We start from the raw sequence: 24,898 nt of genomic DNA on the forward strand, positions 1-24,898 counted from the left end.
GTTCGATTGGATGACAGCCGACACAGCTCACCAAGATCATGTTTCGATCGGGTCCATGGTTAATCCGCATCCAATATTGTGAAACCTCGTTAATCCAGAAACACAGCCATCATGACTTGTTGATGATAGCTAAAAACATAAAAAAATGTGCATTACTATGTAGAAGGGACACGCCTATTAGAAATGTTCTTGCGATTTCGGCGATTTGTTTTCTTATCGCATTGATTTTTTTTCATAAAAATACACCACACTTACGCCATTCAAAACATAGAAATCCATCTTACACAGCAACATTAATAATAACAAAATTCAATTAATGCATCTACAATATACTCTAAAACACTAAAATTGTACTACTACTACTACTACTACTACTACTACTACTAGTAGTAGTAGTAGTAGTAGTAGTTGTAGTAGAGCCCTGAGACTTTCTTCATTTTCAGAAGCTATGGAAATCTAGACTTGCCACATTTTCTAGACTTCTGTGGGCTTTCTTGGATATATATACTTCAGGGTCTCTACGACAGACTACTACTACTACTACTACTACTACTACTACTACTACTGCTGCTGCTGCTGCTGCTGCTGCTGCTGTTGTTACTAATAAACTTCTGTTGCTATGACTACTACTAACTAGAAACTATAAACATTTTTTGATGCATTTACATACACAAATTAAGGATTCTAAAGTACACATATATGCAAACACAAATGTATAGTCAATACCTTGCCATAGCCGTAATCAGCAAGGTACACTTATGTCTGCAGTAACAATGAACTACAAATCAATAGAACATAAGAGACAAGAGATTAAACCTAAAGACGTAACAGCTCATAACACACGTACCTTTTCATCACAAGAGTCTTCTTCAGTCTTCATTTGCCTCACTGTTCCTTGTGTTGATCTCTGTAATCGTAGCTATAGCAACAAATTCTGCCGACCACTTACTTACTACTGGTGCAAGTCCCCGTACCTAGTATCGAGGGAATTAATCCGTTAATCAAATCGATGTTTTACATGAAACACGTTTTCAAATTAAAGAAATCACGATGTCTGTCTGCAGATGTCACGATCTATAGCTTCGTTAGATCGAGAAGAATCATTTAACAGGAGTTATACTGTTATATATGCTGGTATTGGTTGGTGGGGTATGTTCAAACATAGTGACATTAGTTGGTGGTGTATATTCATATTGCTGACATTGGTTAATGAGATTCATATGTGTTAAGATTGGTTAGTGGGGTATATTCATGTATACTGACATCGGTTGGTGGAGTATATTCATATATTCTGACATAAAACGACAATAGTTCGTGGACAATATCCCCACGTACTGACATTGATTGGTGGGGTATATTCATATATACTGACATTGGTTGATGGAGTATATTGTTACGTACTGGCATCGGTTGGTGGTGTGTATTAGTACATACTGACAGTAGTTGGCGTGATGTATTCATATATACTGGCATTTGTTGATGGGGTACATTCATATATGCTGACATGCGCTGGTGTGGTATATTCATATATACTGACATCGGTTGGTGGACTACTATCTTACATATATTCAGAGACTAAGAATTAGTCTAACTAATATACAGGCGCGCCACACCAATTAATGCTAATACTTGAGAATATTCCTTACGAATGAATGTCATGAATGTTTCTCACCATGAATTACTGTCTCGATGAACCAATTACAGCATGCATTAATGCTATTCCTGGCTACAAGGGACCCGAACCATACAGTCCCAGGTTTGTTCGCCACACCAGCATTAGGTATCCAAAGCGTATTAACGCTGTTTTCAGGTTTCCGCTCATGTGCGTATGTCATCTCTTATTTATCTGGAGTCATAGCTGAAACCATTAACTCCAGGAAGAAATGTTATCGGCTTTCTCCAATGTCAGGTAATCGGTGTGAGTCGTGGAAGAGATCTGCCATGATAGAGGCGATTTTCATCGCCTGCAGTCACCTGAGTTAATGCTACATTGACACCAGTAGAAGCACCAGTGTCATAATACTTAACAGGTATATGCTATTTAGGTGTAGTGGAAAGAGAGATGGTTTGATGTATATGATTCGAAGACATAGTTTTTATTTTAATAAAACTCTAGAGCATGCATGTGAATCGGAAATAACATTGTTTATTGGATTTATGAGCAATCCTGAATTTGTGATTTAAAAATATAGGTCGTATCTTGGATTTCAAATAGGGCTGTATAGTGATTATAAAGACGATTTTAAATATAGGATTAATGACATTGCTTGGGTTATAAAGGCGTAATGAACATAGAAATATTGGTTATGTTTATTGCATATAGTGTATATTGTTGATGGGTAATCCTGTCAACAACCAGTGCGAACCGAGGTCCCCACAATCACGGATCTCTAACCTAAGGGAGGTAAGCCTGCCTCAGCATGTTGTGTTTGGAGGCGGTTTATTATCTGATTAACACAAACTGTTCATCAGGTACTTTCCCCCAGTCTTAGACACACTCATATGGCATGACTGACAGAGGGAACAGCTGGGAGTCTGTTCCCGGATCTCGTGTCCTCGGTGGTCAGGGGCCTAATAAATAACATTGATTGCTCTCGACAAATGTAGGCAGATGGTGGTTTGTCGCACTATGTCTGTACACCTGTAGTGTCAGATCAGTTATCAGTTATTTTATTGTCTCACCCCGACTCCGTTAACACGAGTTAGAGATCGAGCTGGGACCAGAGAACCCACTGATCAACAGCACGAGCATTGATATTATCAGTTGTCTACGATCTGATAGCAGTGGAACACATATCGTGAATGATCGTTTGTGGATAGAAGAGCCTGACTGATGAAATAAAAAGAAGAAACAAACAAAAAAACAAAACAAAACAAAAACAAAAACAAAAAACCCAACAAAACAAAAGAAATATAAAACAACAAAAAACAAACAAACAAACAAACAAAAAACAAACAATATCATAGTCAACACAAGACCCTTATGGATATTCAGGATATAAAGGCAAAACATTAATTCTGTGTAGTTTTATTTCGGATGTAACTTTTATAACTTCATCTTTCAAACCTACCTGACCCAAAATCATACAAAATAACGTGATTACGTTATTACACGAGTCATGTGTTTGGTGGAGGTGGTTTGGTCATGTGTTCTGGTGGAGGGAAGGATTGTTTCTCTATGTGTACACACATATTCTGCTGTTTGACAGCTAATTAGACGAAGGATTGGGGACTCGGATACTGTTTGACATGACATGACATACACATGGCACTATCTGACACGACATGTCCCTGGCTGGCATGACGTGACAGCCTGACGTACTTGTATCAAATGATACATGAAATAACGTGCACTTCTGATCTTATCGCAAGCCACGACCGGAACACAACACTCTGACGGCTCATGTCTGATCTCACGTGACATGTCACATGACTCAGACAATGGAATGTTGATAAGATAGACAACAACCAAACAAAAAAAAATCAATGCTTTAAGCATTAAACTAAGCCAAGAATTCCGCGGCCATCAGTGGCTATCAGGGTATCAGCTAATGCTTCCAGCCACTATAGGGTGATGGCAGACATTTGGATAACTGTAGGCGTTCTGATAAAGATGGAACATGGCTGATTTTGGCGCAAAACAACATTCACTCACTCACTAACTCAAGAATTTCTAAAAGGCTTAATCAGTGAGATATCTATATCATGGCGTGAAGTATGTCATTCGTACGTCGTTTCCCTTTCGTGTAGCCCTTTAATTAACCCTTTACCATCCCAAACCGTATCCCTTTCCTTTCATTACCTTAAACACACACGCACGCACGTACGCACACACGCGCACACGCGCGCGCACACACACATATATATTTTCACATGGATTACAAATCAATTATTATAAAATGGGTCTAAACAATTTTGATAGCACACACTACCTTAGGGTGCCTTCTTGCAACAATAATGTTTTCTGGTTCCAAAGAACTTTGGTCAGTCTAAGCAATAATAATTTCAGAACACCTGTTTCACCGACAGAACAGGATAATTTGGCAGTTTTATTCCTACCACACAAGGGGATTTCCGATGTTCGTCGGTTCAAAACCTCACAATACGATTCAAATTCGCTGCTGATAGCGATACTACGGAAGAGTATTTGGGCCACGGTGAAAAATGTTTTTGGTGTCACTATCTCCTACGTAGGAGGTATTAAGCCCCACGTAGGACTTAGTATCTCCGTAGAGATATTAAGACTTAATATCTCCTACGTAGGACGTAGTATCTTCTACGTAAGATATTAAGTCCTACATAGGAGATAATTAGGCTAAAAAAAATTTCACCGTGGCCCTAATACGCTTCCATACGATACAGTGATTTACGATGAATCGTTGCAGCTATCCCATCTCGCCGTTCCGTCAGTGTCTCCCGTACCATCCTCTTGGGCCACCTAACAAATCAGAATCATATAATATAAAATTTTCAGACACCTTTGAGAACGAATTTTGCAAAATTCTCAACACATCGCCTTCTATTTTTTTGACGTATTTCTTTGGTGTGTAGCCGTCACGGACGGAACGACAGATTGTAACAATCTTTGGGGAGAACATCCTCCCATCAAGAATTGTCTCCATATTCTCTGTCCTCTCGTCTATCTCCTCTACATCCGGTGTATGAAACACCACCATGGTTTCGTTGGGGCGGTTGTAGCCGTCGCACAGACGCATGTTGTCCTCGGGGGTGAACTCATGTGTTTTTGGAGACATACTGAGGCAGACACCTACTTGGGACAAGGCACGGAGCTGATCCGTCGTGAGGGTAACAAGTTTTGCTAACACCATCTTCCATATAAAGCCTGGGTTCTGTCTACAAAAGTGACCTTGAATGCGACTTTGCAGATCTTCGAGCATCTCTGGAACTTGACGCCAGAATGTCGCTCGTGTTGTGCTTTCGTTGCATCTGTCACGTTGAATTACCCCCGACTGACATAGATGTTTAAATTCTATAACAGACTCGAGGACGGAATGGAAGAAGTTGTCTATCGCCTTCTCGTCTGCCGTTCCCTGTGCGCAGACGAAAAGTTGTATCCACATGCTGATGTCTCTGATATCGGTTTCTGCTAGGCCGGAGTTGTACAGCGGCAAAACCGCCGCCTCACATCCATAGTAGTCCTCATCGATGTCTAAAATGACGTTGTCATTTGGAGTGAGCCATTTTCCAGACTTCATTAACAATATTGCTTTCCGCTCACTAACAATCTCAATGACTCCTGACGTCCGGAAGGTACACGCCGATTCCTCTATGGGGATCCCGCTCTCGTCGTCCGAGTCTACGGTTACGTTGTTCATGACACAGTATTTCTGCTTTATTGTCGGCCCTGTGGATACGCATGCGCAGAGTTCCTTCACCTTGTTGCCGTTGACTAGTTTGTAAGTGGTGCCTGCCCTGACGTCCATGCGCTGGTAGTCAATCTGGTCGGGGTGTTCCCCATCATTAGTGTCCCAGGGTGGCCACACCCATATATAGCGAGTGATGAGTCCTGTCATGGCTGCAGCCTGTCAACACAAGAACGACACTCCTGTTTATATCCTGCTGGTTGCAGATCAAGCCCGTCTTTACACTCACTAAAATGAGTTCCGGGTTACGGTCATATGTATACAAACTGACAAGTATAGAAACTGCTTGCGGATCAAAACTCTATATTTACTCATATTGATGATTGTTTTCAGATCAAGGGCGTATATACTCATATTTATGACACATCACTATTATCTGTATATCACTATCATCTTTACATACACTGAACGTAGGCTCAAGATTAAGATCATATTTACATATATTGATGATTGGAGATCAAGGTCATATTCACACTCATTGTTAACTACTTGCACTTCCCCATCGATGGTCATATTTACACACAACTATCATGGGTTCCAGATTAACGTGATATTTACGCACACTGATATTTGGTTCCAGATTAAGACCATATGTACACATATTGATGACTGGTTCTAGAACAATGAGTGAGTGAGTGAGTTTGGTTTTACGCCGCGTTTTAGCAATATTCCAGCGATATCACGGCGGGGGACACCAGAAAATGGGCCTCACACATCATACCCATCTGGGGAATCGAACCCGGGTTTTCGGCGCGACGAGCGAACGCTTTAACCACTAGGCTACCCCACCTCCCCGGTTCTAGAACAAGTCCATATTTACACATATTGGTGATTGGTTCCAGATTAAGACCATATGTACACATATTGATGACTGGCTCTAGAACAAGTCCATACTTACACATGTTGATGAGTAGTTTCAGTGATTTTCTAACAAGGCCGTTTGAACATGCATCACCTGCTGATTTAATGAAAAGACCAGGGCTGGCTTGCACAAAGCGATCTTAGCACTACAATGATCGTAACTCCCATTCTTCAACATAGGCTTTAGATAGTCGTAGCACTAAAATTGGTTAATACATACCGCCCTTTGATTTCATAATGATGCCAAATTAACGTGCGCCGCTCAGCGTATTTCTCACAAGGTGATATTCCCACAGACTGACAACTGCTATGATAGCAAGGCCACGGTACCACAAGCCGGCTTCTGATTCTCCCTTTTGCCTTGTTTGTACCCACTGCCTATTGCAACATATGTCATATTTGGGATTACGCTTCTTAGTAAAGTACCAAATACTTTTTTGGTTGATTCCCATCCGGGATTCGAACCCCCGCCCTCAGCGTTCGAGTCCCGGATGGGACCCTGCCAAAACGTACAAGAATTTGTGCTTTACTAAGAAAGTGTAATCCAAAATATGACATATGTTACATTTGACCATTTTCTAAATGGCATTGTGTAATGCTTCAGTGATTTTTGCACACGAGGAGCTGACATTGTTTGCTGAACTGTCTGGCTTAGGCGAGGCTTCTTATTGAAAACGACAGCAATATTCCAATATTTATCAATTATGTTCTGTCTTACAAATATGTAAATGGGTGGTATTTTGATAGCAACATACATACGTTACTGAGGGTGTTGTCAACAACAGTGTATTTCAATCAACCTGTACGAAATTAATATCACTTGAATAGCCACCGAAACATATTAATTCGAGTGTGCCACAATAAGAATTATATGAATGTATGACGGTTAATGATGACAAGTGTTCGAAAAAGAAGAGTAAACAGATTCTATAACTTCTCAAATATATCAGAGGGAACGACTTATACCACATGCAACAGTGTTCAATGGATGTAAATACAACCCAGACAATTACTACCCACCATTATCCGACGAAACAGATTTCACTACTCGTTAATGACAAACAAGCGATAAAATGTGTGAAACTTGGTCATGACAGGTGCTTGCGAGAAGGATAACTGTTAGATCTGACTGTACAGCGGCTGATAATTCCGTTTCTAAAAAAATAACCCTCAGTAAAACATAAGTCTATTAGATAACTATCAAGTCTTCATTATTGTAGTCTAGAGACAAGCGGACACGTATCCTTGCTCCATTTTATTACTTCTTTATTAAGATTATTTTAGAGACTGGATGTTAGGTTTAGTGCGATTTTATTTACCTGTTTGAAGAGCCTCCAGCTGAGTTTACAGGTATCCATGACGTTTAATTAAGGTCTATTCTGCCCATACTATTTGTCAGGTGTTATTTCATTATGAAGATCAGTCTGGCAGGCTCTGATCAACAGTTTGCTCATATTGTATTTGGATATAAAACATAGCAAGGTTTCCTGTAAAGAACAGATAACTCATTACCTTTTATACGTATATCTTGTGTATGGTCGACTTGATAATGTCCCACTGTTGATTAGTAATATATACGTAGCGTATAAAACATCGATCCAACTTCGGCATAAGTCCTTCGTAGTGAGTACCATTTTATGCTCTAGTCTCTCAAACATGACACCCACTTCCTAAAATGCCGTATTACCGGTTACCTTATTACATACACCGTGCACATGACATTTACTTCCTAATAAGGCCGTGTTACTAATTACTGTTACTCTCAAATATTACACTGAAGCTCAGGATGGGTCGTGTTACTGGTTACTGCTTTATAAAAATAGCGTCTCTGACTTCCACCTGATTTTCATTGTCAGCCTGGAAATATGAACCTGTCCATGACAATCAAGGGTGTTAAGCTTTCAGTCTACTACCAAGAATTCCCCGGACACATTCACCACCATTAACTTCATTTTAAGTGATTGAGAGGGTTTAGTTTGACGCCTCTTTGGTATCCAGGTGGCGTATCGACCCGTAAAGACGTAAGACACAACCTTTGTCAGTGTTCTTTGTCTAGATGGCGAATCGACCCGTAAAGACGTAAGACACAACCTTTGTCAGTGTTCTTTGTCTAGATGGCGTATCGACCCGTAAAGACGTAAGACACAACCTTTGTCAGTGTTCTTTGTCTAGATGGCGAATCGACCCGTAAAGACGTAAGACACAACCTTTGTCAGTGTTCTTTGTCTAGATGGCGAATCGACCCGTAAAGACGTAAGACACAACCTTTGTCAGTGTTCTTTGTCTAGATGGCGAATCGACCCGTAAAGACGTAAGACACAACCTTTGTCAGTGTTCTTTGTCTAGATGGCGTATCGACCCGTAAAGACGTAAGACACAACCTTTGTCAGTGTTCTTTGTCTAGATGGCGAATCGACCCGTAAAGACGTAAGACACAACCTTTGTCAGTGTTCTTTGTCTAGATGGCGAATCGACCCGTAAAGACGTAAGACACAACCTTTGTCAGTGTTCTTTGTCTAGATGGCGTATCGACCCGTAAAGACGTAAGACACAACCTTTGTCAGTGTTCTTTGTCTAGATGGCGAATCGACCCGTAAAGACGTAAGACACAACCTTTGTCAGTGTTCTTTGTCTAGATGGCGAATCGACCCGTAAAGACGTAAGACACAACCTTTGTCAGTGTTCTTTGTCTAGATGGCGAATCGACCCGTAAAGACGTAAGACACAACCTTTGTCAGTGTTCTTTGTCTAGATGGCGAATCGACCCGTAAAGACGTAAGACACAACCTTTGTCAGTGTTCTTTGTCTAGATGGCGTATCGACCCGTAAAGACGTAAGACACAACCTTTGTCAGTGTTCTTTGTCTAGATGGCGTATCGATCTGTAACATGATACTTCAGTTGACCTGCAAGCTACATGTACAAGTAGGCAAACGTATTGTCTTCAGATTATATGTTTTTTCTAAGGTCACCATCCTCGTGCACACTGATGTTTCCCGCATCCTTCGTAAAATACTCGTTTTTATAGTATATTTTCTGAGAGAATTTATCACTTTGCTTTTTTTATTAATTTATGACGTACATATGTCATGTTGGTATTCTTCAAAGATCCCTCTATAACAGAGAGAATAAATTGAGGCGATTTGTATCGCCACCAGCAAGGAAATTTTACACCTTGATGCGGAGAGCGTGATAAGCGCAGTTTACCAATCATCATTAATGCAATAACGTGTAATGTTTCCCATCATTAATGCGACAAATGCAATATAAACGTACATATTCGTTTGATGACTGGTCTTATAATGATGATAAGCAATCGTATTTCGACTTAATGCTTAAAAGGAACTCCCACTAAGGAGTGAGTTTAGTGTTACGCCGCACTAGACATTTTCCAGCTATGTGGCGATCCCACTAAGGACCAAAATATCGCAAACGTTTCAAAACGGTACCAGTTTCCGAAACTCTGCAACATATGGTCCAACCAAACCCAACCTATCCCCACCCACAAACCAAATCAAATTATGGCACCTGCTACTGAATGTAAGACGCTCGTTTGTTTCATTCCCAGCCTCTATCAAACATTGGTGAATGCGTTCCCTTGTCTGGTAGTTTAAGTGCGTGTGCGTGTGCGTGTGCGTGTGCGTGTGCGTGTTTGCATATGTGTGTGCGTGCGTGTATGCACGTGGGTGCGTGTGCCCATGCGTATGCGCATGTACGTGTGCGAAGACGACGGTGTATTATACTTACGACCATGAAGACATCATTCTGTTGCATCATTTTAGTGATCTCCTCGCTGGTTCTGGGAAAACGGAACAGCGGGATGATTTGCCACTCGAAGGGAGTGGCGCCATCAGAGTGCCCGTCAATGTGCAGCTGCAATGATATGTTAGGAACTGTATGGGTGGATTCTTGCATGATCTTAGACGAATACTGATACTTTCATCCATGTTCTTTCAAGCAACTGGGCGAAGCGATAGCCTGATGGCATTGTGCAATATTGCTAACCGCGGCGTAAAACTAAACTCACTCACTCATTGCGGATATACACCGTGCCAGTCGAACATATATACTTTCATGTATTTGAGCAGTCACATTATCTAAGAAAACTTTCGTTTGGGGTTTCCTACACACATGAAATTTGTGCGAATAATGGACCAGACAATCTCGTAATTGATATTAAGAGCAACGATGAGCTGTGAGGACACTATAACACAGTATCAGTTAACTCACCAAACCATGCGCTCGATCTATTATGCCGCATCTTGCGACCAACACATGCTGCTGTCAATTTATACTAAATCTGAATATCTATGGGCCTGGAAGAATTTTCTAAAGGGTAAGGTGTGATAAGGAAACATCCTTACCGACAAGATATAGATAATAAGGAAGGAAATAATGGTCTGCATAGAAATATTTCCAGGATGAGATATACCCCAAAATTGAATTTGACGTTTCTAGTTATTCAAGGATGACTTGATGATAGTCAACCCTTTACGTACTCATATACCTTAATATGAAATCTTGCGTCCAATGCCATTGACTGATGGGTGTTAAGGTGCTAGCTTGTTCAACCAAAAGGCACATTTCATGGCCAACAATGTATAACCTGCATGAACCTGCACATAACGTTGTAGATTATCTGCCGTCACAATGCTGATTACTGCTGAACAGTGAAACAGCGCTAATGCTGTCCACTACCGGTATACCCCGTAATTACGCTTAATAACGGAAAATTACCTTTCTCGTTCACAAATAAAACGCCCATAATTAAGACCAAAGGTTAAATTCGGGAATTGTTTGTAACTGAAGAAAATTATTCTTAGACACGATCAAATGGAATGAACTTGAATATACACGGAATAACACAGACCACTTGAAGCACAATCAGTCAAGAACTCTCTTAAACCTGAACTTCAATGACACCATTTTTTAGATGAAATATTTACATACTTTACTCTGTTCTTTGGGGACGTGTCCAATGACATTATTGTATTTCATCGTATTTTTACTGTGTGTGAGTCATATGGATGAGATTGTTTATTTGAGTACAGGGCACCTGACCTCCCTTGGGACTACCTGCACTACGAATGTGACATATACGACATGGGCTAAAATACGGGAAATCCCAGGAACAATCTGTAGACGATGACGTAAATATTACTCACCACAACGTTGCCCCCTTTCGGTATGAGTCCTTTGTCAGCCGCGTTATACCAGTACTTTAACACTGGGAAGAGAACGCTTGGGAATTAGGTACATTAGGTTTGGTAAATACAAACATCAAACAAGAAGGGAACCAGTCTTAACAGAAACAGTCTCCTCTAGCCTTGGAACCCAAATACAACATTCGCCAGCGAGATCTTCACGAACACCTACAGATTTCGTCTCAGGCTCCTAATAATGACCCGTGAAGATCCAGGGTAGAATTTGCCTTCATCAACCTATGCTTGCTACAAAATGCAACTCTAATTGTTCTAAGAGGCGACTAACGGGACCAGGTGGTCAGACTCGCTGACTTGGTTGACACACGTCATTGGTTCCCAGTTGTGCAGACGGATGTTTATGCTGTTGATCACTGGATTGTCTGTTCCAGACTCGCTTATTTACAGACCGCCGCCATATAGCTGGAATACTGCTAGGTGCGGTGCAAAACTAATCTCACTCACTCATCAACAAAAAGACAAGACTAATTTAGAGAATGTTTGCAAATGGATGTCATAATTATTGTCGTAAACGTGTGTATTAACTACATGACGTGTGTACGTGTGTGTGTGCGTGTTTGTGTGTGTGCGTGTTTGTGTGTGTGTGTGTGTGTGTGTGTGTGTGTGTGTGTACATATCATTCAAAATCATTTCCAGAATAATCAGACACGCCCACAAGCAGAGTGTGATCGATTGTTCCGACAGTGGGCGAGCTGGCTAAAGCTCCAGGCTGGTGATCCACGGAGGTTGAGGTGTCTGGTCCATCTGTGACCGGGTGTAAAAGCGTTGGAATCAACTTTGTGTGCAGACTCTTTCCGTGTTGTCACAACCCCTAGTGTACAGTACACAGCCTTGTGCACTTTAAAGAACCCACGAATTCGTTGGTATATGACCAATTAAATACATGCATACACCTAGTTGCGGGAACAGCAACATGCAGTACGCCTTGTGACTATCTGTCCCAGTCCACCCAGTTTTGAATTGGATACCTCGTTAGGATGAGAGAGCAGCAATAAACAAGGTGCTTTGTATACTAGTTGCATGGATATGTGCGCTAAATATAAATATCCTATGATAAAAATGACAATCAGGCGTACTAGATAATCCATTGACGGACTGGACTACCCAGTGTTTGACCAGATAATCCACCGATAGCCAAGATAATCCAATATTGGGCCAGAATATCCACTGATAGAGACAATCCAGTGATTGGGTCAGATAATCCCCTGACTGACAAGACGAAACAACGTTTGGCCAGATAATACATTTATGGACAAGGTAACAGTGATAAGACAACCAAGGGATTAGACAGATAGTATATTGATACTTTCACCTAGCAATGAGCCAGATATGGAGAAGAAAACCCAGTGGTGGGCCAGACAGTCCACTAATGGATAAGACAACCAAGGGATTAGACAGATAGTATATTGATACTTTCACCTAGCAATGAGCCAGATATGGAGAAGAAAACCCAGTGGTGGGCCAGACAGTCCACTAATGGATAAGACAACCAAGGGATTAGACAGATAGTATATTGATACTTTCACCTAGCAATGAGCCAGATATGGAGAAGAAAACCCAGTGGTGGGCCAGACAGTCCACTAATGGATAAGACAACCAAGTGATGGTCACGGTAACCCAGCCCAGATGAACCCATCACAAACCAGCATGCAAGTTTGGCAGTGAATCAAAAGTTCATTACATGGACCGTGGTCACTTTAACTGATGCACTTTCGGGAGACTCAGGAACCCGCTTCCCATAGCAACCAGACTTTCAATGACAGATTCCGATTCCACCAGCAGTAATGGCACGCTTATCGGTGCTATGGCACTCTACATGCGGGTCAAGGATCAGCTACTGTTGAGCGAATCGCCGTCCATATGGGTAGTTATTTTCTAGTTCTCACAGTATTATCGAATTACAAATATATTCATATTTTTCTCCCCTGAGTGTTATATTCAAATTGTGGTAATATTACAATAATATGTAGCAATTCACTTCTACTTTTAGTGGGATCTGGAGGCTATCTTCACAGCTAAAGATAAACCAGTAGCTCATTCCCAGACAGATTAATTTAATGAAACGCTATGTAACTGGAGGCAAAATGGTGATGGCTAATGATACTGTTCTCTTTCAAAGACATTTCCTTGGGGATTCTTATGTTTATCAAGGTTTAATGTTACATAGTTGGTATAATTGTCACAGAAACACAGGCTCATATCACATATCTGATACTTAGCTTTGTGAAATACTGATAGCATCAAGAGTATAGATATGTGACATAGACAGTCTCACCCAAGTGTCGACTGATATCAAATATATCAACACGAGTTGATAAAGTTACAAATTCAAATATTTTTACTTATATTTTCAACGAGTCCTGACAAATTTGGCGTCAACAGACACGAGCGTATATCACAAAAAACATCGCTGATACTAGTTTCTGAAAGCTATGCATCTCTGAACATGGTATTGTCATCAGACTTGCACGGTGACGATCATATATATCAATGTGTCGGCATCTGATTTGCGACGTCATATAATTTTGAGTCATGAGGCCAGGGCATTGTACAAAATATCTCCCAGGAGATATCACTTGATTTCCCACAAGCAATATCTCCAGAGGGACACATTTTGGATGATAAAATTAGTTGTTTTTTGTATTCAGATACAAATCTGACTGAATCTACCGAACCAGGCTCTTGTTGGATCGAAAAATTCCAGCTGTATAAAGACGGTCTGTGAATAACCGACTCTGGGTCAGACTATCCAGTGATTGACATCACTATATATGCAAGACATGCCGACAAGCATTAGTTGCAGAAGATCAATTCTAACCTGGGCTCACTTGATGATATGATGACATACAGCTGCAATATTTGTCCGATTATAACTGCAGTGTCTACAGTTCTCAAATTTTCGAGTTAATTCAAAGTCACGTTCGTTCAGTCGATCATGATTGCTAACATTACTGTTTTTGTAGAATGATTACTGCCTTCAGTGCCTTTGACACAACACCCAAACCATTCTCTTGTCGACGTTTCGAGACCAGGGTCCAATGTAATGCCAGATACGTTCCATGGAATGTCACCGATCCTATTTTGTTCATGTGGAATGGACTTGCCCTTGCATGTGTTTGTGACGTAGCCACTATGGACAGCATATGCCCACCTTTTCGCGACTATCTTGTATAAGAAATATATACAGTGATTTATATACACTAATAGAGATAGTACAACAGATTGTGCTTTTATGACAGTAGAAAGAATTTTGAGCTTTGATTACAACGCGATAAACAACATTCTCACTGACGTGGTGTGAGGTGAGAGACACGTTGCCAAAAGTCACGCTAAGATGATTTGCCCCTCCATATACTACATGATTCATACATACATTTGATTATAATAGAAAGAAACCGGATGCATTTGCCCTCTGTCATGACGCGGAAATAACTGGTTCAGTTTAGAATGAGCTCAACTAAATGAGTGAGTGAGTTTAGTTTACGGCCACTTCTGGCAGTGTTCCAGCAAAATCAGAGGTGAACACCAGAAATGGGCCTGACACGTCATACCCATCGAATCGAATCAGGGTCTTCGACGGGACGGTTAAAACGCTTTAACCACTCGGCTACCCAACTGCCCCTGTCAACTAAATGAACACCTAAGCGCTGATTATGGATTTGAAACATATCCTGACCATCCGTGTGCGAGGGGACTGGGTCTTAGTCCCATATCTCAGTTATCACAACGGACATTAAAAACTGACGGGCGGACGCAAGTGTGATCTATAATATCATTTAACATGGCAATGTACTGCACTGATGCAACCGGAAACAATTATACACCTTCACTATAAGTGGTGAGTTGACATATGTGTGAGGATGTTTACCGTTGTGCAGCGATGAGCATGCACGTGTCTTTTCGCTTGTACCAGTCCGGTCATATGTCACTTTTACATAGCTACTCCACCAAGATACCATGACACGCAAAGCCTTTATACTTTCTTTAAGCCGATCTTCATCTGATGAAAGGGCAAGATGTAGCCCTTGAAAATGTGAGGGGCGCTGGGGGTAGGTTGGTGGTTCAGAGTTCGCTTGTCACGCCAAAGTCCTGGGTTCGATTTCCTACATGAGTACATTGCGTGAAGCCCATCTCCATGATTTTAGTGAAATAAAGCGGCGTAAAACTAAACTCACTCAGTCACTGAAAAACATTCCTTTATCATCTTCTTCCAACATCTACATGCTTGTCGAAGACATATTTCATTTTAAATGGGTTATTACGTAAATTCCAAATATGTTGTTGGTGAAATATCTGACGCACCAGTCACAAAAATGATGACTGATGCAATTCCTTATGTGACTTGTGCAATGGATTTCACTACTTGATTCAGGTGAGTAATCTGGACCAGACAATTCAGTGATCAACATCGTGTGCATCGATCTACACAAATGGAATACGATGACGTGTCAACCAAGTCAGTGAGGATGACCACCTGAGTCGCCTTTTATCACAAGTATGGGCTACTTAAAACCAATTCTAACCCTGATCTTCACGGAACTTTGAAAGGGTTTGGTCCCATGTATTTGTTATGTGAACCCTGAACACTGTCATATTAATCTGACAATACTCACACTAAGACATATCTAACTACTTAACATTTTTAGTATCGACCTGAATCCAGATAACTTATACTGCCATTTCCCCTGATCTCCTTAAATTCCTCGACCGCAAAACTTACCTTCGTGATGTTCCTCCACAATGTATACGGGGGTGATGTTGGAGAAGGCATGGGCGTGGTTAACGTGGATGGTGTTGTGTTGTGGTGTTGGGGTGTCCAAACTTTTCGGGGCTGGTTGAAGGGGTTTGCCGATTCTTGCCAGTTCCCCACAGTCTGCGGGCTTCTTGGCTTCTGGACAAGGGCCTCTGACGCGCCACAACAGAAAGGTGCACGCTGCCCACAGTACGAGTATTAGGAGAACTAGCTCAAGAGTCCTCAGTGGCCGGAAACGCATCTTATCAGCTGGGATAGTTCCCATCTGAAAGTACAATATTATAACTGATCTGGGATGCAAACCTCAGCTGTTCCAGTAATGGCCAGACCTGTCACACACCATCAATCTATGAATCAGAATTTTGGAGTATACCTACTGTCACGTACGCTTGACAGCCAGCAACAGATGGACAAAACCAGATGGCATGAAAAGCGTCCTCGTGATCATGTATCTATTTACGTGACATGTGAACACCCTATTATGGGGGTAGTCTGGCCCGTCTGTGGGTGTAACATGCATCGATTACCGGCAATCTGATTAATGTAAAACACTATGTAACGTGAATTTTGTGTGAATGTAGAACGTCTATAAAATATTCATGCAAATGGGATTTCATGTTTTCATTTGGAGGAAGTGTCAGGTAGGGACACTTATACTGGACGATTATTTAATGGGAATGATTGAATGGACTTTAACACTGAATTAACAATAATCCTTAAATTATTCTGGTATGTAGTGTAGCGTAACAACAGGGAGCTTCAGACAAACTTTTCGTGATCGAGTAAACAGTCACTTATTAAATATCTGCAAATGACAGAGTAATGGACAAGATTTGTAAGTAATATAACATGTTTTATTGCACCGGTCTACTCACTGATACTCCCAAGCTACATATAACAATGAACAACTCATCAGGGCTGGCCTCCAGTTGTCAGTGTACTGTAAACTGCTCACGTCAGAGCAAGCTGTAAGTGGGATGTTTATTTACCTGGTGACTGACACATGTCCCTCATGTATAAGTAAATCCGTCAGTTGACTTATTCTTGTTTTCCGCATTTAGCAAGTTTTCAGCTATATGGAGTAGGGCTTAGATTTTTTATGCTGTCTTAGCGCTATGATAGGCGTAAGGTAATGTTAATGTATGGTACTTACGACTATCTTAGCGCTAAGAGAGGTTCGAAAATCAAGGCCCCGGTCTGTAAATAATCGAGTCTGGATCAGACAATCCAGTGATCAACAGGATGAACTGGGATACACGTCCACCAAATCAACGAGCCCGATCACCCGATTCCGTTAGTCGACATTTACGAAAAACAGGGGTTACTGAAGATCAGTTATAACCCAGATCTTCACGTGCCAGTCAGCTGACTTGTGAAGATGTTGTCTTTGCTATTATTTCAGGTGGTCTCTACAGTCCGTTTGATTCCATTTGAGACCGATGAATTGCTCGCTAACACAAAGTCAAAGTCGTGGAATATAGCGAAAGGTGACCAGAAAATGACGATCGTTTGTTAAACAACATTTTTATCCGGGTGTCCCAAATTATGAGACACATAATCAGAGTTGGTCTGTCGATTTCATGTGACAGTGCAAAATTTGATTTTGTTGCAATTATTAGATTTTGTGTTAGTGAATCCCAAGGAATCACGAGTATCGAGATTCGCGTTTCCGATAGAAAATATCAGTTTCCCTCATTTGAACAAACAGATTTCACTCTGTGTAAATGGCTAGAGGACTTACGTGCATTTGGTAGGGGCCACTGAGAAGAAGTGATAGACCAGGTGTTATAAAAAAGTACACATACTCTGCCGTATTTGTAGCACCTGTCGCTGGCATTAGCACCTGTCGCTGGCATTATGTTCATGTAAAAAAAACATAAAACGTGTAAATGTGGCCTGACGCCACACGTACAGAGAAACCAGCGTATTGTTTTTCCTGTTTACGAAAATGTTTGTAAGACCATAAAAAACAAATCGGACTGAAAATCCAAAGATGTTTTTAGCAAAATATTTCTGATGTATGTAAACAAATGTAGATATACACCAAAACGAATAAACATGAGTAATCAATAAATAAAGATTAATCAGCATTCGAGAAGTTGGTTACTCAAACATGAAACATACAACTTTATGGATGACTAGTTCGTATTTATTGCATAGGTTCTTACATCGCTATTAGGCTTGATAAATATTTGTGATAACGTATTACTTAGCCTGTCTTCAACACCTCCTCTGATACAAACATTTACAAACATTATGTTAGTTATGTTATGAGGAACACACATGAACACTGAACGAAGTGTGTTTCTTAGACACCCATTACTTGTAACTTGACTTGAGATCATTATCATTATCATTATCATTATCATTATCATTATCATTATCATTATCATTATCATGTAGTCGCCTGGTTACTGTCAGCTGAAAGGCAGGAGATGTATTAAAAGAGGTCGGATACGCTATAGTTTGGCATGAAATGCATGTGGACCCGTTTTGTTTTTGTAAATAACTCTTCATCCAGTGATCCAGTCGATCTCAAACTTTGCAAATAATGTTTTGTTAGACAACTTAATCACACTGTAAATTTTATGGAATTGTATGAAAGAATCTGTCTGTGTAACTGACAACAAAATAAACAGTAAAACGCTGACTGCTTGCAGACGGAGGGAGCCAATGACCTACATTGACATACGTTGACCTCTCTGACCCAACACTGCCGCTGATACATGTCAATTGTATGAAAGAATCTGTCTATGTAACTGACAACAAAATAAACAGCAGAACGCTGACTGTTTGAAGAGGTAGGGTTCCAATGACTTATTGAATCGGCTAAACAAGATATCCAGAATCTTGACTGCCAGACCATTATGATCATGTCTGATAACAGAGCCCAACACTCTCGTTCCTCTATTAATCGTTTATAAATCGCCAATCTGGAGGTCAGGGTTTGATTAATGGGGAGGCTCCTCACAATAGAATTTTATCGTGTACTTTTGCATACACTTATTTATCGAATGATCCTCTGGAGATGCATATCAAGACTTACGACGAAAGCAAGGAATTCCACATCTATTTTAAGAGTGTCAAAGTTGTTGGACACAATCTGAAATTTGAGGCTGATTTTCTTGATGACGATGTGCTGCAGGACGGTACAGTCATGGGAGTAAACCAGGTGAAGTCCTTTACCAAGTCTACCCAGAGTTGGTCCTTTGCTGAGAAGCTTTTTGAGAAACCATTGCATCGTGTGTACATGTAGTGTATGGAATAAAATAGCAGTCCAACCGACTCCTTCATCTGTATGAAGTCGGCTGGTCTCAAATGTGAAACTGAGGGCTTCCTTTTCGCTGTTTAGGACCAGTCACTTCCCACTCGCAAAATGTGATTCTTAAACAAAATATATAATAACATGAAATGCTGACTGTCTAATGAATTTACAGAGACTGTCTGACTCCTTGTCAGTGGATGTCCTTCCTTGGTACAAACTTCATCTCTTAAACGCCATAATGGCCTGGCTTGTTGCTTTTACTAGCGTTTCCGCCATGCCTGTGACTTTGCTTCCGAGGTGCATAAGTGGTACGACCCTGAACATGTCCAGGGCGTCCTGGAAAATGATGCTTTTAAACTCAGTGGAATAGGCCCATATACAGCCCCAGAAGAATTCCAGCCAACAAACCTGATCTTGTCCTTTTTGATAAAGCTCAAGAAATGTCTCGCTTGCATCCCAAGTACTCTATCGCCAGGGTCGCCATTGTTTTCCGTACCCTTGGTTTGGTACCACCTGACCTCTTGGCGCAGATCAGGAGCGTGCCCAGGTTGTCCACCGGGAGCACAGCCCTTCTGACAATCTGGGTAATGTATTTACAGACCGCCGCCATATAGCTGGAATATTGTTGGCGGAGAAAAACCAAAACTTGAGCTCGAATCCCACTAAACCCTGATTATGTTTCATGACTGGCAGAATCATGCTCGTGAATTTCACCCTAGTAATGAGTAAGTGAGTTTAGTTTATCAGGGAGATAATATATATATAATGCTGTAGATTATCCCTGGTTATATTCCGCTTTTAGCAATATTTTACCAATATCACGACTTGTGGGGAATCAAACCCGAATCATTAGCGTGACGAGCGACCGCTTTAACCACTATGCTAACCACCCCTTCAGTAGTAAGCATCTATACTCCTCACAAAAAAGAAGCATATTTCAGAGTAATAGCTTTATCTCGGGAGGGATTTTTGTCCGGCGTGCCACTGAAAGGTAAATAAGCAAAATATACATAACCTTTAGTGACTGCCAAATTGATTATTTCTCATAACATCGATAACATCGATCACTCGAAGACAACCACTCTCAGAAACAAAAAAACCCCAAAACAACAACAACAAAACAAAACAAAAAAAAAATACAACAAACAAACAAACGAACAAACAAAAAAACATACAAAATGTGTGGCATGAATGTTCTCCACATTTCACACATGCAGTCTGATCAGTTAAAACCTACCTGTAATCATTCCTCTGCTCCTCTTCATTGTTAGGGATGGTAATGCCATCCATGGATGATAATTGCAGGTACAGAGTTGTTAATGATGTTGTTTAGATCAACAACATCACACGTATGGACTAGCCTGTACGGTCATGCTTTAGACATTATTGGAAGTAGTGTTTACGGTCTCCATATTCACCCACAGATTCTGGATGAACTTGAACGGGCTTTACAGAGGGAACATAATAACAACAACTTTAAATTAAAGGCTCATATGGTCAATGTAAAGACGTTTAGAAGCTTGTGTTTGTGTTCATGATGGTCACGCGTTACTGAACACTGCTTCACTATCCCAAACCGACTTCACCTTTGTAATATTGCTCCATCGATGCAGCACATTTTGCACGACTGTTTCAAGGGCACATGATTTGGGTGATTTATAAATCTATTATTGCTCAGTATCATTTCATTTCCTTTTGTTAGTCGTGTGTACATATGTTTCACATTTCCATTGCATCATTCCATGACTGGCAATTTCAATAAATGGAAATGAGACTAAGAAAAACAATTTATGTTATATTTGGGAGTACACTTTCTTAGTAAAACACAAATTCTAGTACTTTTTTAGTTGAGCCCCGGGATTCGAACCCACACCCTCAGAGTCAGGCACCCATTCTAATTTCTGTTGCTTAACTTTTTGTGAGTAGTGTAATATCTGCATCCCTCTGTGGGTTTTCGTCTATATTTCGTCTATATGTTGCTGATATCCAATGTCTGAAATACTGTTCTAAGCATGTTAAAACACCTCCATGTTGTATACTGGCAAGCACGACCGATGACACGTGTGTGCCTATCACTGGAACTAACAGTCGTTCATATATACATCACCTACCACTAGCTAATGGACATCACTGTGTAATCAACGACATTGCTTTGATAACGTTAATTTATAAGGCTCTTAAAATAAACAACAAAATTATTTTAACTAAATAATTATAAAATTTGATTGTATTTTAATCAAATATTAAAGTACTTACACGTTTGTCTGTCGATGTCCCGCTAGTGTTCCTCTGTCGCATCCCTACACCATCTCCACGCTGTCCCCAGACATGCCAACGGTCTTTTTACTAAAGGCAGTCATCTCATCTCACCTGTCCTCTCAGACGCTGTCGCGCTACCTGAATCCCCCCACATCTTCACCGTCACGACCACGCCGTGCCCAACAGCCGCGCGAATAGCTGAGCCGTCAACATCCGTTAAGCCTCTTTCATCGTCTCCTCATAGTCTTCTGTCTTATAATAACAAGATAAAGATCTTTATACTTTAACTAAGAGCTTACAATATAAGGAAATGATCTGCACATGTAATCCCACACACATACCGAGTCAAACCCATTCCTGATGTGCCGGTATAAAGAAAATGCCTTTATATCAAATGACAGAAAACCACTCTATCTTCTGTCACAGAACGTATCGCTGATATTCATTAATATCAATTTTACAGCGTCAAATACTCGCGAAGCACCTCCTCGGTATTCTTGTCCTAATATAAATAATATGAAATATTCAATTATATAAAGAGATATTGGTTTAGAAGAGACCAGACTATTAATCCGACGACGCATGTGACACGGACTGAGGTAATGAAATGGCGCCATGTTTCATTCACGAACTGACGGGAAAAGAACTGGACTATGTGAAGGGTGACTAAGGATGGTTATTTCCACTAAAGATGAATTACTTTTTTGAGTGGCGCTTTACAGGGTGGGAAGTGCTATATTGTCAAACGTTCTGGATTACACCTTATTTATATATTCGTGAGTGCGGCAGATTTATGTACCGTTGTCCAGCAGTAAGTGAATGGGATGTGTGTGTACCGACTGCAACAAAGAGAGTGAGTATGGCTTTCTGCCGCTTTTAGCAATATTCCATCAATATCACGGGGTGGGGCAGATATGTCATATGTTAATAAGTACAGCTTCTAGGTATCTAGGTACTCTAGGTTTATCGTCTACGACTCTGGGTATTCGGCTTACCAGCGATAAGTCAGGATCTAGTAATTTGGGCGTGTCACAGATTATCACCATGGCACCAAACGCTGGATTTTACACCACTGAAACAAACGCAGATACTTAGGAGAAAAGCGCTGTGGACTGATTAGCGTATGATTCATGATATCTATTAAAGTTTAATTTACATAAAGCTACCCCTTTGAAACAATCATAACACTATATTTTATCATGGGTTGAATATCAAAGCCCAAAGTGTCAAGGGTAGAAGGTTTGTGGATAGGGTACCAGATGCATAATGTTTGGTATGAGAATTCGGAAACACTTAAATGTGACGAGGATATTCTTGATATATATTCACCCATGAAATATACAAATCGTGAACCTGTGTGACTATGGCGTGTCCAACGCAAACATCGTTATACGATAACATGTGTCGACCAACGCAACGATCCTGGCCACCCGATCCCGTTCGTCACCTCTAACGACATGCATAGGTTACTAAAGACTTATTGTAAAGCGGATCCACTATTTGCAGATAATTATAGCTGGGTTAAAACTGAGACCAGCTTTAAACAAAATACAAACAAACTCTGCTTTTGCATACCACATATACACATAATGAACCGGATCTATCATTGGAACTTGATACCCTTCGATGCAAATGAATCTTTATGAATTTCCTGTCATGTTCTCCATGTCATATCTAAACTACACCACATTTTGCTCTCCTGTCTGAATGTGGAATTGTTGGAGGTCGTGTCCCAAGCAGATCACCACGTTTATATATACACCTTGGTAAGAGCTGAGTGAGTGAGTGAGTGATCATGAGTGAGTGAGTGAGTGAGTGAGTTTAGTATTACGCTGCACTCAGCAATATTCCAGCGACATGGCGGCGGTGTAAGTCCTGAATGAGAGGACCTTGAATGTTGTAACAAAATGTTGTAACAAAATGTTGTAACAAAATGTTGTAACAAAATGCTCTATGATATATGTAACATATACAACATCCCAAAGTCTCAACATATTTTGAACATTAATATTATTATTTTTATTTTTTTTTATATGAATGGCAGTGAGCAGAATCATTCCTCGGTTACTGGTCCATTTCGCATGTCAATACGTTCGAGGCACGTGCTTTTCAGGCAAAATTTTGTCAGAATCGTTATGCAATAATGGATGTATACTGGTTGCAGTTACCTTGAATATTCATTGATAATTTTGTTGATGTATTAATTGCATTGTTGTTATTGGAAATGATTTTATGATAGATTGTATTTTTTCAATACAGCAATATCGTGTGTATAATTGGCAATCCCAGATATTAATACATGCATGGCATAACGGTAAAGTCTCAATTTGCAGAATTTGCCTAAACAGCTTTCTGCATATGTGCATTCAATCTTTGTGCATCGATTCAAGACCTAACTTTCGTCTGTGAACGCTTAGCAGTTCTGCCGATTTTTTGCAGGAAACAATACCATTACGTGATATTATACTATATTATACTATACTATAGTATTAGGTTTTCGTGATGCAGAAGACCACCAAACCAACAAAACCTAAAATATCCCGGTACACAATTGGGCGACACTTTCTAGGTTCCTTTTAATGAAAGGACGAACAATTACACTGTGCACAGGGTGCCTGAAAACCTATGTTTGGATATATTGTAGCAAAATCGTTGCACACCTATGAAACGACCATTTCAACAGTGAAAGTAATAATGTCTTAGTTCTCAGACACCAGTTTTGCCGGAGACAACCGGAGTGAAGGTTCAGGGAAACAAATGTCCTACGATCAGGGTTCATTTGTATACATACAGAGATAAAACAAATGTTCTGCGATCGGGGTTCATTTGTATACACACAGAGATAAAACAAATGTTCTACGATCGGGGTTCATTTGTATACATACAGAGATAAAACAAATGTTCTGCGGTCGGGGTTCATTTGTATACACACAGAGATAAAACAAATGTTCTGCGGTCGGGGTTCATTTGTATACACACAGAGATAAAACAAATGTTCTGCGGTCGGTTTTCATTTGTATACACACAGAAATAAAACAAATGTTTTACGGTGGGGGTTCAATTGCAATGCTTGGAATTTTTAGGGAATAGATGAAATCCCTTGGGGCCACAGTGCTTTCACGAAATCAATGATTCTTTGGGGGATTACGTGAAAT

General features: G+C 40.5%; 1 protein-coding gene across 1 annotated transcript; it reads right to left on the reverse strand.

Annotated features, from left to right (window-relative positions):
• Nucleotides 1-3,011: 3,011 nt before the first annotated feature.
• On the reverse strand, nucleotides 3,012-21,939 carry LOC137284767 (UPF0489 protein C5orf22 homolog). The gene is made up of 5 exons (XM_067816735.1): nucleotides 21,741-21,939; nucleotides 16,187-16,484; nucleotides 11,410-11,471; nucleotides 9,992-10,117; nucleotides 3,012-5,543 (listed from the first exon to the last, which is right to left on the reverse strand). Exons 1-5 carry the CDS (start codon nucleotides 21,780-21,782, stop codon nucleotides 4,407-4,409), a joined length of 1,665 nt encoding a protein of 554 aa, XP_067672836.1. The 5' UTR covers nucleotides 21,783-21,939; the 3' UTR covers nucleotides 3,012-4,406.
• Nucleotides 21,940-24,898: the final 2,959 nt, after the last annotated feature.

Source organism: Haliotis asinina, chromosome 5, assembly GCF_037392515.1.
Source record: "Haliotis asinina isolate JCU_RB_2024 chromosome 5, JCU_Hal_asi_v2, whole genome shotgun sequence".
NCBI lineage: Eukaryota > Metazoa > Mollusca > Gastropoda > Lepetellida > Haliotidae > Haliotis > Haliotis asinina.

Bases quoted from the DNA above. Each gene is read 5' to 3' on its own strand.
- LOC137284767 (XM_067816735.1), bottom strand. From the start codon at position 21,782: ATGCGACAGAGGAACACTAGCGGGACATCGACAGACAAACGT. The intron at 11,472-16,186 runs GTAAGTTTTGCG...TTCTCTTCCCAG, and splicing joins TGTGGAGGAACATCACGAAG to TGTTAAAGTACTGGTATAAC. The intron at 5,544-9,991 runs GTAAGTATAATA...TTGTGTTGACAG, and splicing joins AGAATGATGTCTTCATGGTC to GCTGCAGCCATGACAGGACT.